At 35.8% G+C, this 14,603-nt stretch overlaps 1 protein-coding gene across 1 annotated transcript; it reads right to left on the bottom strand.

The window, feature by feature from the left end:
* Positions 1–6,524: 6,524 nt before the first annotated feature.
* Positions 6,525–9,974, bottom strand: LOC112619524 (sarcoplasmic/endoplasmic reticulum calcium ATPase regulator DWORF). Its single transcript, XM_025377558.1, has 3 exons — positions 9,894–9,974; positions 7,218–7,316; positions 6,525–7,124 (listed from the first exon to the last, which is right to left on the bottom strand). The coding sequence occupies exons 1-2, from the start codon at positions 9,904–9,906 to the stop codon at positions 7,222–7,224; spliced, it is 108 nt and encodes a 35-aa protein (XP_025233343.1). The 5' UTR covers positions 9,907–9,974; the 3' UTR covers positions 6,525–7,124; positions 7,218–7,221.
* Between the last annotated feature and the right edge of the window lie 4,629 nt (positions 9,975–14,603).

Below are 14,603 nucleotides of genomic sequence, written 5' to 3'. Positions count from 1 at the left end.
GATCTACCATTTGATCCAGCAATCCCACTACTAGGTATCTACCCAGAGGGAAAAAAGTCATTATATGAAAAAGATACTTGCACACACGTGTTTATAATAGCACAATTTGCAATGACAAAAATACAGAACCAGCCCAGATGCCCATCAATCAATGAGTGGATAAAGAAAATGTGGTATATATATATATACCATAGAACACTACTCGGCCATAAAAAGGAATGAAATAATGGTATTTACAGCAAACCAGATGGAATCGGAGACTATTGTTCTAAGTGAAGTAACTCAGGAATGGAAAATCAAACATTGTATGTTCTCACTTATATGTGGAAGCTAAGCTGTGAGGACTCAGAAGCATAAGAACGACACTTTGAACACTTGGGGGAAAGTGTAGGGGTAGTGAGAGATAAAAGACTACACATTGGGTGCAGTGTACACTGCTCAGGTGACGGGTGCACAAAAATCTCAGAAATCACCACTAAAGAACTTATTCATGTAGCCAAACACCACTTGTTTCCCGAAAACCTATTGAAATAAAAAATAAATTTAAAAAAAAATGCTATAATCTGTTTTACAATGATGGAGAATAGAATATTGAGCTCTTAAAATAAGAAAGTCTTTGTCAGAGATACAATATTAAGATTTATGAGGCTGGGCACAGTGGCTTACACGTATAATCCCAGCACTTTGGGAGGCCAAGGCTGGCAAATTGCTTGAGGCCAGATGTTTGAGACCCGCCTGGCCAACATGACGAAACCTCTTCTCTACCAAAAATATAAAAGTTAGCCAGGCATGGTAGTACATGCCTGTAATCCCAGCTTCTTGGGAGGCTGACGCACAAGAATTACTTGAACCCAGGAGGCAGAGGTTGCAATGAACTGAGATCATGCCACTGCACTCCAGCCTGGGCAAGAGAGCAAGAGTCTGCCTCAAAAAAAAAAAAAAAAAAAAAAGGATTTGTGGAAAACTGAAGATTTCTGTGTTTCAGAGGAAGTTCTGCACACATTTGAGCAAGAAATGAGCTAGGCTATAGCCTCAATGAGCTAAAGAAAAGGACCAGTACATGTGGAGCAAAATACTCCAGACTAAAGAAAGGAAAGTTACTCTGACAAACATAGGACATAGGTTGCCATAATACTATGTTTTCTAACCCTGTCTCTCTAAAAACCAAAGAAATCAAAAAAGCTGACTAGTGATGCCAAGTTATGTCAGTAGAAAGAAGTAATAGAAACATCCAGTCTTCCGTTACAGAAAATGGTTCCATTAACATTAGAACTATAATATGATCTAACAGTCCCACTACTTGATATATATCCAGAGGAAATAAAAGCAGTATGTCAAAAAGACATCTGTACTCCCATGTTTATTGCAGCATTATTCACAACAGCCACGACATAAAAGCACCCAAAGTGTCTATCAACAGGTGACTGGATAAAGAAAATGTGGTATATAAGGCCGGGCGCGGTGGCTCAGGCCTGTAATCCCAGCACTTTGGGAGGCCGAGGCGGGTGGATCGCGAGGGCAGGAGATCGAGACCATCCTGGCTAACACAGTGAAACCCCGTCTCTACTAAAAATACAAACAAATTAGCAGGGCGTAGTGGCGGGTGCCTGTAGTCCCAGCTACTCCGAAGGCTGAGGCAGGAGCATGGTGTGAACCCGGGAGGCGGAGCTTGCAGTGAGCTGAGATTGTGCCACTGCACTCCAGCCTGGGCGACAGAGGGAGACTCCATCTCAAAAAAAAAAAAAAAGGAAAGAAAGAAAAAAAAAGAAAGAAAATGTGGTATATATACACAGTGGTATATTATTCAGCCTTAAAAAGAAGAAAATTTTGTCATTTTTGACAACACAGATGAACCTAGAAGACATTATGCTAAGTGAAATAAATCAGGCACAGAAAGATAAGTACCAAATTATATCACTTACATGTGGATTTTAAATAAAATTGAACTATTTTATTTAACTTTCTAATTGAACTTCTATTTTAAATAAAAATAGAAGCAGAGCATAAAATGGTAGTTGTCAGGGTCTGAGGGAGGAGTGGGTGGGGATTCAAGATGTTGGTCAAAGGATATAAAATTTTAGTTAGACAGGAGACATAAGTTCAGAAGATCCATTGCACAATGCAGCGATTATAGTTAATAACAATGTATCATGTACTTAAAAATTGCTAACAGAGTAGTTTTGGTGGTGGTGGTGGTTGTTGTTTTAGAGATGGGGTCTTGCTGTGGTGCCCAGGCTGCAGTGCAGTGGCTATTCACAGGTATGAACATAATGCACCAAAGGCTTAAATCCCTGGCCTCAGGTGATCCTCTCACCTCAGCCTCCTAAGTAGCTAGGACCTATGGGCATGTGCCATTGACTGGGGCAAGAGTAGACTTTGATGTTCTCACCACAAAAGGATAATTATGTGAGATAACATACATGTTAATTTGATTTAGTCATTCCATAATTTATACATATATTGAAATATCATGTACACCATAAATACTTTTTTGTCCATTAAAATAAATCAATAAATAATAATTTTTTTAAAAAGGGATAAAAGAAAAACTGGTCTTTATCTAGAAAGAAAGCTTAAATATGAGGTCATCTCTTTAACTCCAGGTGAAACTGGAGGCAAGTTGTGAAAAAGCCTAAAGGCTTCAGAAAGTAGGAAACACTTAAGGAGTTACTTAACCCGAGGTGTCTTTTCTGTAGATTTCAGGAAGTCCATAAACACCTTAAATAGTATTGCAATGTTTTATGAACGTTTGGTTTCTGGGAGAGCTTATAGCTTTCACAGATTTCTCATTAACGTCTATAGCACAAAACAAGCTCAAGTAAATGAAGAGATCATCTTTCTAATTACCTCAAGAAGATTTTTTTTCAAAAGTGGCTGGTCTTGAATCCCTGACAAACCTGTGTAAGCATCAGACGAAGGGATTCAAGGCAGTGGTGTGCTGGTAAATATTTAGGAGCTGGAGATACAGCAAAACAAGTCCTAATATATAGCATTTGTTGATTTTTGTGGTGTACATACTCCTCCATGACCAGTTTCAAGCTACAGATGAGACACTGACTAATACAAAATTCCTGAAGATATTAAAAATCAACTTCGAGAAGTCTGTAGGAGTCAACTCCAGCAAGACCTCTGATTGAAGGTCAGTTAGGTTTTCTCAGGTCTGGAGAAAACTTAAATTAGGACAAGTCATTAAGGAAATGAGTTGAGCCTAATTTTGCACACATTTTCTGCTTAAATTTTGTAAATATTTCTCTAAATATATTTAAGAAGCATTTTTGAAGTGTTTAGCCAAGTTTAAAAGACCAGAATCAATGAATAGAGCAAAAGCTTTTTCTAACTTTTCGATAAGGATTAATTTATGTAGAGAAATTAATCAAATGGAAGATAGTGTGAAAGTTATGAGGAAGAAATCAGCTCCCTTCTAGAACAGCAGTTCTCAAAATACAGATCCCAAGGAAGCAGCAGCAGCATTACCTGAAAACTTGTTAGAAATTAATTCATAGGCTTCCACCCCAGATCTGAATCAGAAACTCTGAGAATGATGTCCAGCTATCTGTATCTGTGTTTTAACAAGTTCTCTAGAGGATACTGATGTGCACTAAAGTCTGAGCACCACTTCTCTAAAACAACGGTTCTTAAATTTTAGTGTGCCCAAGTATCCCTGGAGGAATTTGTTAAAATGCAGATTTCTGGTCCCAGTGCACACCTGCTGAATCAGAATCTCCCAGGCTGAGGTTCAGGAACAGCACTATGTTTTATTTTATGTAATTTTGCTTACTTGTATTAGTTACGGTTTGCAACACAGAGTCACTGGGAGGAAAAAGGGAACTTCTTATAAAAATTTTTAAATATTCTGTAATCCCAGCACTTTGGGAGGCCGAGACGGGCAGATCACGAGGTCAGGTGATTGAGACCATCCTGGCTAACACGGTGAAACCCCGTCTCTACTAAAAAATACAAAAAACTAGCTGGGCAAGGTGGCGGGTGCCTGTAGTCCCAGCTACTCGGGAGGCTGAGGCAGGAGAATGGCGTGAACCCGGGAGGCGGAGCTTGCAGTGAGCCGAGATCGCGCCACTGCACTCCAGCCTGGGCGACAGAGCGAGACTCCGTCTCAAAAAAAAAAAGTTCAATATTCACAAAAGTAGAATAAAGAGTACAATAAATCCTTGTGAGATCATTCGTCTTAAGCAAATGTCAACATTTTGCCTGTCTTATTTAATGTTCCCCACTTCATTTTTTAGTTTGTTGTCTATAGGAATATTTTAAGGTAAAGATATCCTAATATCTAACCAGCAATTATTTCAGTATTCTTTCTAACAGATTAGAGCCTTTTCTATTCCAAGTCATTATTATAGTGTCTTAGTCCATTTTGTGTTGCTGAAAGAAATACCTGAGATTGGGTCACTTATGAAGAAAAGAGATTTAATAAGCTCATTCCACAGGCTGTATAAGAAGCATGGTGTTGACATCTTGCTCAGCTTACGGTGAGGCTTTTGTGCTGAGTCAAACATGGCAGAGGTCAACAGGTAAGTGGCCATATGTGAAGAGTGGCCAAACCCAAGGGGCATTCCGGCTTTATAACAACCCACTTTCTAAGGAGCCATCCTAGTCTCTAGAGAGTGAGAATTCACTCATTACCAAGAGAAAGGCACCAAGCCATTCATGAGGGATCCATCCCTATGACCCAAACACCTGCCACTAGGCCCCACCTCCCTAAATTGCCACACTGGGAATTAACTTTCAATATGAGATTTGGTGGAGAAAAACAAACCATATTCAAACCCTAACATGTAATGTCTAGAATTAATAACAATTCTTTAATATCTTTATCACAGACATGCAAAAATGTGTCTTTTGTTGTTGATTCATTTGTTGGCTATCATTTTAAGTCTCTTTTTTTCTATAATAGTTTCCCCTTTCCCACCTCACTTCTTTTTTTTTTTTTTTTTTTTGAGACAGAGTCTCACTCTGTCACCAGACTGGAGTGCAGTGGCATGATCTCAGCTCACTGCAAGCTCCGACTCCCTGGTTCAAGCAATTCTCCTGCCTCAGCCTCCCGAGTAGCTGGGATTACAGGCATGCGCCACCACGCCCAGCTAATTTTTGTGTTTTTAGTAGAGACGGGATTTCACCATGTTGGTCAGGATGGTCTCAGGTGATCCACCTGCCTCAGCCTCCCAAAGTGTTGGGATTACAGGCGTGAGCCACCTCACTTTTTAATGCTAGTTATTTGTTGGAAAAACTGGATTATGTGTCCTTTATAATTTTCCACACTTTGGACTTGGCAGAATATATCTTCATGATTTTGTTTAGAGTAGCCTTAGATAGATCCAGAAACTTGTTCTGCTTCAGGTTCACTTGTTTTGCCAAGAATACTTCATAGGTGGCACTCTACTTTCTACCGTCTCCTATCAGAAGGAACACAATGTTGAGTTGTAATATTTTTGGTGATGTTAAATTAATCAGTGGGTTCAGGTATAATCAGACTAATCCATTCGGTATGAAATTGCAGATTACATTGTACATTTTCTGCCCTAGGCTAGGGTAGGGATCCCTGCCTCCTTTGAGTGGAGACTGGACTTACAGACTGGACTCCTTCCTCCCAGGCTTTTTCCAGTGGACAGAGTTTGAATAGACTTTTTGTTTTAGAAGAAGAAAAATAATTAGTTTATACTGATATTTGCAATTCAGATTTAATATCACCAATTATTTACTTGAGTTTTATGCTGATGATATTAATTTCAAACCATATCAATATTACCATGAACAAAAAGACTACTGAATGTGGTTAAGATTTTTACCCCATAAGAGGTGTACAGTCAAATATGCTATGTTATAGAGATGCATGAAAGATGTCTTTTCTCTGTGTGGTTATGCCACAACTTGATATACTATCAGATCTGCTTTAGTTTGTTTTAAATTTTGAGAAATAATTTTTTTCTTTTTAACTTATAAAATAGCCATATGATTCCAAAAATAAAAACTATAAAACAAGACATATTCAGAGATACCTAACCTCCATTTGTTTCTCCTCACAATATTTTAATTTCAACAAATACATGTACACATTGGTATAGCCCCTTCTTCTCTCGTATAAAAGGTAGCACACATTGTCCTATAGCTGGATTCTTCACTTAACACTTTGTCCTGGAGATCTCATCATACCAGTATCTAAAAATCCTTTTCATTCCTTTTTACAACTGCATAAGTACTACATTATGTAGACATACCACAGTTTGTTCAGTTAATCCCCTCTTAAAAGATATTTGGCTTATTTCCAGGTTTTTGCTACACAGAGTATGCCAGAATAAATAGCTTTGTATATAAGTCATTTTCTATTTTTGCTCATATACCTGTGGAAATTGCCATATTCCTAGAAGAGGGATCGCTGAGTCAAAAATTAAATACGTATATAATTTTGATAGATATGTACCGCCAAACATCCCCCAAAATATAGCATTTTGAATTCCCAAAGACAATGTATGAGAATGCCTAATTGCACACAGCCTTACCAACACATATGTTGTCAAACATCTTTATTTTTTTTCCCATCTGATAAGTGAGCGATGATTCCTCAGTGTAGTTTTAATTACATTTCTCTTTTTGCGAACAAGAGGTTAAGTAAGTGTACTTTTACAGTGTATGTTCTATGAATTGTCTGTTTTTATCTCTGGCCCATATATATATATATATTTTTTTTTTTCGTAGAGATGGAGTCTGTCTCTCTTGCTTAGGCAGGTCTCCAATTCCTGGGCTCAAGGGATCCTCACAAAGTGCTGAGATTACAGGCATGAACCACTGTGCACAGCCTTAGCCAACTTTCTCTATAGTTTTTTCCAGAGGGTAGGGGGGAGAATTTTTTGTAATGTGATTAAATTTATCAAACTTTTTTAATGACATGCATTTTTCATCATAGCTAAACATTTTTCTCACTCAGAATATAAATTCACTCATAATTTCTTATTGTCCTGAAGAAATTCTTATGCACACCAAAGTACAGTTTATAATCCAAGTTTGTAAAGTGATGTCAAACATTTCATTGTTTAACATGAGACATTTAATAATCAGTCATGTTCATAGTTTTCTTAATTCTTCTAAATGATGTCAATGTGATATCTTCTTGCCTGAATGACAAAACATTCCATTAGTAAAATAGAAAAAATTGTTTCTGGAGTAATTTAGACTATAAATAAACATTCAATTATTAAAACCCTTACCTTTCTAAGAGAAGACAACATAAATCATTATAATGCAGCCCACAATCCAGCCAATCAGGAGAAGAATAGGAACCAGAAGGTGTGAAAATGTAGATCCTGCTTTAAAATAAACAGTAGAAAACGGATTATATTGGTCTTTTTAGTATTGAATTTTCTGAGTCAAGAGCATAAAAGGAATCTGGTAACATTAAGAAAAAAAGCATACACTCTCTAGTTATACCCATACATAATTATTTTTTCTTTTCTACAGAGAATACATGAGACTGTCATAAATCCTGGGTATTTTGAATTAAACCACGGATCTTTTACTGTTATGTGACCTTGGGCAATTCTGAGCTTGAACTTTCCTATTGGTAAAATATCAGTAATGAAATTTGTGCTATCTACTGCCTGGAATAGTTTTGCAGGTCAAATGACATAACATATGTGCAAAGCTTTGTAAACTCTAACCACCGTGTGTGTTTAGTGTATACAGAACACATCCATGCATTTGTGCAATAACACATACAGCAGCTATTTAAATAAAAAACAATCTAATACAACTCTGAGACAATTTCCACTGAAGTAAATAATTATAACACAGGGAAAGGTGTTGAGAATTGTTCTTGGCCTCCACAGCCGAATGTAATTTTAAATATCACAGGGAAAAGGAAAGTATCATACATTATATAACCATTCTTGACTACAGAAAAGAATTTCTATTGTTTAAAAATTATTCATTATAACAACCAGCACTGAACCTGAATCAATGGGCAGTAATAATCCAACACACATATAAATGGCGTTTGTTATACATGATTCCTCCTGTGCCTCCTATTTGTACTCTTACCTGTAAAAAGCAATTTATACAAGTATCTTTTTACAAGTATTCACTGCATTTAATTCTTGTTCTTTCAAGCAAACATACACATGCACACACACAGAAATCCACACATGCATCACACAAAAAGATTTATAAAGATCACAGAAAAACATTCTATAGAATTAATGTCCCTGTGTTAAGGACTCAGATATATTCTTAACTGCAAAACACAGTTAGATCTTATGCCATTAGTTAAAAGAGAGAATACATATTCTTAGCAATTATACTCCTATTACAATTTCCATCACTTTAAAACGTGAAATTTTTAAAAATGCTATTAAAATAATATCATCAGGAGATGAGACACATTTAAAATTAGAAGACACTCTTATAAAAGCAAACTTTCTGAAGTTGAAATGAATTTTAATACTTCTATTTTTCCAAGAATGCTAGAGTCTCTCTTAACTGACAAAATTCAACGTGCTTTTCTTGTTTCTCCATCTCACTGTGACCTTGTATAAGGCATTAAGCACTAAATGGAAAACTGTTCTCTTTACTTGACATGTGGTATTGCTTAAGGATAAAGCAAACAACATGAGATGTCCTTTACTCTCATTTGGACGAAAGCCTTTTTATGAATTAAGGTACCACCACAATGGAAGTACATAGCAGTAATTTTTTTGAACTGTCTATGTATGTGGCTTTGTATTTTTCTCAATTTCAAAGAACTTGAAAATTAATATTAACCCTTTAATTGTGCATTTATATTTTATATGTGCGTATTTTAATAAAATTTACATATCACAAAGCCTTGAAAGTCAGTATCTCATTATTTATTTTCATTGTAAAATAGTAACAGTTGCACTAACTGTGCATTTTAACACTCAAAGTATACATACATTAGTGTTTTTTTAGCACTAATATTTTCAACTTTACTAACACCTGTGGAATTGTTTGGAAACAGAAATATGTAAGAGCACAACATACTTTGCATATGTCACTTACATTACTAGCACAAATAAGAACAAAACATCTTTTTAAATATGAAGTGTAATTGTAAAATGCTTCTCTCTTGTCCAGTTTTGAGCATGTCAAAGTAGTTACAGCTGGAACTGTTCTTGAAGACATTGCACTCTGGAAAAGACTGTCCAGGTTAAACACCTGGTGCCACCACTCTTTAGTGATCATGAACAACTTACTAAACTGCTGTGTCTCAGTTTTCTTATCTATAAAATGGGCATGATGATGATATGCATATTTCAGAAGGTCATTGTCAAGATTCAAAGCAAAAACCCCTATAAATATTTAAAAGCTATTTCTTAGATATAGTATATATTCAACCTATTTTGACAAATTGGAATCAATTATTTTATATAACTATAAAATATAAATACAAAAAATGTTTAAAAACAAGAAAAAATTTAGACGTGGAACAAAAATGTTAGATGTGGAACAGACGACTGAGTCCAGTATTCTCATTTTACTGTCAGAAAACAGACTTAGAGAAGTATAGGGACTTCTCCAAACTCACATAGCCATTTACTAGCAGATCTGACACAGAACTTAACTGTCTTCAATTCTGGCTCAGAATTGAAATCAGAGCTGATTTTTAACTCACCTTTCAAAATAAGCATAAACAAAATTAAGCTCTTTTGCTTTGTTGGTCATTTTTAAATTTTCATAACCTATAGGTCTGATCCACAAATTACATAATTAATGCATTTTTGCGGCCACACTAACATATATGGTTAATGGTCATTTAGCATAGAAGCCACATTTTTTAGAGTAACTGGGAAACACCAAGAAACATAACTAAACCAAAGTCAAGAAGCGTTTTTTATTTTGCCAAGAGAATCCAATGCCTTAAATCTTACCTTTTTCAGCCATTATTCCTGTTGGTGGGTGGCTAGGTCAGGCCACGCTTACCTCTTTCTTTTGTTATCCAGCGTCTCTTTGAACTTTAAATAGAGAGAAATCTGAAGAGTGTGGCAGCTGCCCGTCTCCTGGCTGCCAATTGTCTGCAGAGTGATGTAAGTCATTGGAAAGCAGAGCTCCTCTGGCTCTTCTTTATTCTATTATTACGGAGGAAACAAGGGGCTACGTGACCTAAACAATTAGGTAAGCTGAATTATCCTAATGCAGAGATTCACAGGTTTTTAATTTGTACCATACCTTTAGATAACATGAAGAAAATGTTCTGTAAAGAAGGTGTACAGAGGAAGAAAAACATTCCACCTATACAAGTGCTATCAAGGAGAAGGGTGATATATTAGAAAGAAAGGATTTTGATGTTGGAGAGACTTGGGTTCAAATTCCAGCTCTCTCTGTAATGAAAGCCAAGTTGCTTAACCTGGGAATCAGCTTCTTTAGTTTTAAAATAAGGATAATAATACCTGCTCATGGGAGTTGCATAAAGATGAAATCAAAGTCTATATGAAATGTAGACAGTTCTTTATTACTTTACAGATGGAAAATATAAAATGAAATGGTGCCCCTTTCTTTGAACTATTCTAAAAACAAAAGTTGTTAATATACTAGAAACTAAAACAATACAGAAGTTTCGATGTTACCTAGAATTTTTAGAAAGCAGTCATAAGCTTGTTGTTTTTATTAGCAATGTATAAAAATAGGACATTTCATTTTTCAAAGTCCTAACTGGTTTATGTAACTGACCTAGACTGTTCTCTATATTCTCATTGGAATAACTTTAATTTGGGGATCTGGCTGGAAAAGTTTTGCAGAGTGACCCTGTGAGCATCTTCCCAAAAAAAATTGGCATAAGATTAAGACCTCTAAAGGCAGGTCTTGCCTGATCAAATTTATCTCCAGAGTTCCAAGAATGTGATTTCCCTGCAAATGACCATGTTCCATCACTGCTCAAAAATCCACCAATAGTTCTTCATCTCCTAGACAATAAAAATCTGAGCTCCTTGTTTAGACACCTAAAAAGCCTTATTTCTCTACTCTTCCATTTGCAGTGATAACTTCAGTGACACTGAACTCCTTGCTATTATATGAATTCAGAATCCTCCCACTCTCACAGGCAAGAACATTTGACTTGCTACCTCAAATAATGTACCTATAGATTAGAGTGTGCAGCCAAGAATCTGGCACATTTATATCATTTATGTCAAGTTGTCATTTCTCTCCTCAGTCTCTCTCTTAATATATTATTTAATATTGAAAAACATGTCTGGCTATATCAGGTAAGCAGAAAAACTGTATTGTTTATGCAACAAAACCCCTTGCTTACTTGGCAAAGTTGGGTATTTTTTTCAATATTAAATAATAATATGTTAAAGGTTAACTGAGGCCAAAAGAAAGAGAAGAAATAAAAATGTTCATTGATCTCATTTAAATATAAAAAATGTTAATTCAGTAAGTTCAGATGAACACTAATTATCCTATGGAAAAAAATGACATTCAAAACAAACAGTGTATTCCCCACAAAGAGCACAAACATTCATACTAAAATAAATAATTTGCTTAAAACATATGAAAAGGTTTCTACATTTTAAACACTCATTTCCATTTCAATTGTATTAAGCTTTCCTCTTGACATGAAATTGACTATTATTAACACTATTGCTGTCAATTTGGAGTTTGAGGAGGGATTAGTTTATAATTCATCATTTATTTTCCTTACTTTTCTATGGAAAGAAGAAGGGAAAAAAACTAATTTAATTGACATGAATTTCTCAGATTTCAGAAAAGAATTCAACCTAGAATCTCATTTCCTTGGTTATACCATCAGTAAATTTTTTAAAAAATAAAAGTTTTATAATATTTAATCAGGAAAAGATATTTTATTCATTAATAGACTGGTTTCATAGACTTTGAGCTCATAAACCCAAGGGCCTATATTTCCGTTTTCTAATCTTTCTCTTAGGACATACTAATTAGGAACATTTTCTACTTTTTTACTTTACATACTGTCTTAAATGTTTAGCTCTCAAATCCCTTACTCTAAAGGTGACATTAGATTTTTCAGAGATATGTGAGCCAAAAATTTTAAATATTTGGTTTTTCTTTGAAATACTTAAGAATTCTTCACTTTCCAAATATTTTTCACTACCAGTGTCTCGAATTATAGCATATAGACCTGACCATGGTAGATGCTCAATGGATCTTTGCTTCATGGCTGGCTGACTGGGTAGGTGGATGTAATAATAAATGCAGTATAAGGTAGCTTAGTTTGCACTCTGAACAAAGGTTTACTTATGGCAATACCTAAAAGAGTAATAAGAAATAAAATGATCTTAACTATACTCTAGTCTTATAATATATGCATATATAGATAATACAGTGTATTTAATTACCAGTAACATTAGAATAACCTATAAATAAGAATATAAACAAATAAAAGAAAGTGACATCTGCAAAACAGAGGAGTGGGAGCCCCCAAAATATCTTTCCTTCATAAGAGCACCAAGAAATCTGTCTAAAATTTTTGAATCAATTTTTAAGAATTCTGGAAATTAATCAAGGACTTACAGCAATTGGGGAGCTGGAATCTTGGTAGGAACAGCAAGTTTTGTGATGTTTTAATTTGGCCTATTCTTATCTCCCCCATCTCCAGCTTTGTAGTAGCCTTGAAAACCAATGCTCCAAAATCTTAACGAAAACTAGTCTTTCAAAGTCTCAGTTTCGGAGAACAGTAATTATTTAACCTGTCTGGTGGTTCTCCCAAAGACCTCACCTGCAAAGCTGTCTTTATTTGGTCAGATTCAGCACTTACTCTGTGTGAAAAGTACCCACTCCCAGGACATTTGTTGAAAACAGTTAGAGGCAATTGTTTAACATCACAGCTGCCTAGGTAACAGAGTGAACAACAGGCTAAATAAAAAGCTTAAAAGGAGAATCCAGGGAATGAGATGTCAATAGGGGTTTCAAAAGTTTCACATATCGTTAAGAATCTAGAAAGCTACATGCATATGTTCAGCTATGGGCATGACCTCGTGGCTGTGGGTATGCTTAGGAAAGACCTGAAAAGGCCCTAAGCTTTCACCTCTGGCTAACTTTGAGGCTCAAAATGCAAAGCAAAGGGTAAGGCAGTTGTCAACTCCCCGACTGGGTATTAAAGGCATACCTCAACACATACACAGAGCCCATCATTAAAGTCTGGGAGGCATATTAGTTACAGGCATTTAAAGAAATCTTTGTCCAATCATTAGTTGATAACTAAACAAATTGAGCAAAAACTTTAGTGGTCACATACAACAAAGAATACAAATTGTACAAAATCAGTTCAGAACAATAATAACAACAACAAACAGCAATGACAACAAACTCTTGGGAGGAGGAAGAATCTGATTTTAAGAGTTGACATTATTTAAAACGACCAACTTTCAACAAAAAAAGTTATGAGATATGCAAAGGAACAAAAATGTATGGCCCTTACACAGGGATAAAAAACCTATCAAAAGTAACTGTTTCTCAGAAAGTCTATAAATTAGACTGACTAACAAAGACTTTATGTCAACTATTTTAAGTATTTTCAAATAACTAAGAACAGCAAAAGAAAGCCATCTCAGCAAAGAGAATATTAGTAGAGAGATAAATACTATTTTTTAAAGAGCAAACAAATTTTGAAGTTGAAAGGTGCAATGACTAAAATGAAAATTTTACTAGAGGCTCAACAGCAGATTTGAGCAGGCAGATGAAAGAATCAGTTAATTTGAAGACAGTTTGATTGAGATTATTCTGTACAAGAAACAAGAAGAAAAGATAATAATGAATATGGCCTTAGAGATCTGTGGGACACTATCAAGCATATCAACATATGCATAATTAGAGTCCTAAAACAAGAAGAGAAAGGGCAGAAAAAAATATTTGAAAAAATCATGGTCAAAAGCTTCCCAAATTTGTGAAAAATGTTAAGGTACATATTCAAGAAGTTCAATTACTTCCAGGTAGAATAAACGCAAAGAGACCAATACCTAGACACAAAATAACTGTCAAGAACCAAAGACAGGCTGGGTGTAGTGGCTCATGCTTGTAATCCTAGCACTTTGGGAGGTGGAGGCAGGTAGATCACTTGATGTCAGGAGTTGAGACCAGTCTTGCCAACATGATGAAGTCCCATCTCTACTAAAAATACAAAAATGAGCCAGGTGTGGTGGTACACACCTGTAATCCCAGCTAATCAGGAAGCAGAGGCACAAAAATCACTTGAACCTGGGAGGCAGTCATTGCAGTGAGCCAAGATCACACCACTGCACTCCAGCCTGGGCAACAGAGTGAGACTTTGTCTCAAAAAAAAAAAAAAAGAAAGAAAAAAAAAAAAAGAAACAAACACAATGAGAAAATATTTCCCTGTTGATCTAGGGGGTGTATTCTAACAGGGAACTGCCAAGTCTCTAAATCACCCTCTTGTCTAGCTTGCTGAATTCCTGCCTGAATAGAACTAAGAGCAGTCGCTCAAGGTGCTACTTGAGAAGTCATTGGGGCAACTATTTTCACCCAGTGTCCTCCAGAAAAGAAAGATCTGGGGGTCATTTTCTTCAAAATAATAATGAGGGGGTGCAGAAGGGTAGGGATGAACCTCTCCTTCCTTTGCCGCTTTTACTTTAGCTGGCAAATGA

Source organism: Theropithecus gelada, chromosome 2 (assembly GCF_003255815.1).
Source record: "Theropithecus gelada isolate Dixy chromosome 2, Tgel_1.0, whole genome shotgun sequence".
Lineage (NCBI taxonomy): Eukaryota > Metazoa > Chordata > Mammalia > Primates > Cercopithecidae > Theropithecus > Theropithecus gelada.
The sequence above is the reverse complement of the archived record's forward strand: the minus strand, read 5'-3'. Positions and strand labels throughout refer to the sequence as shown.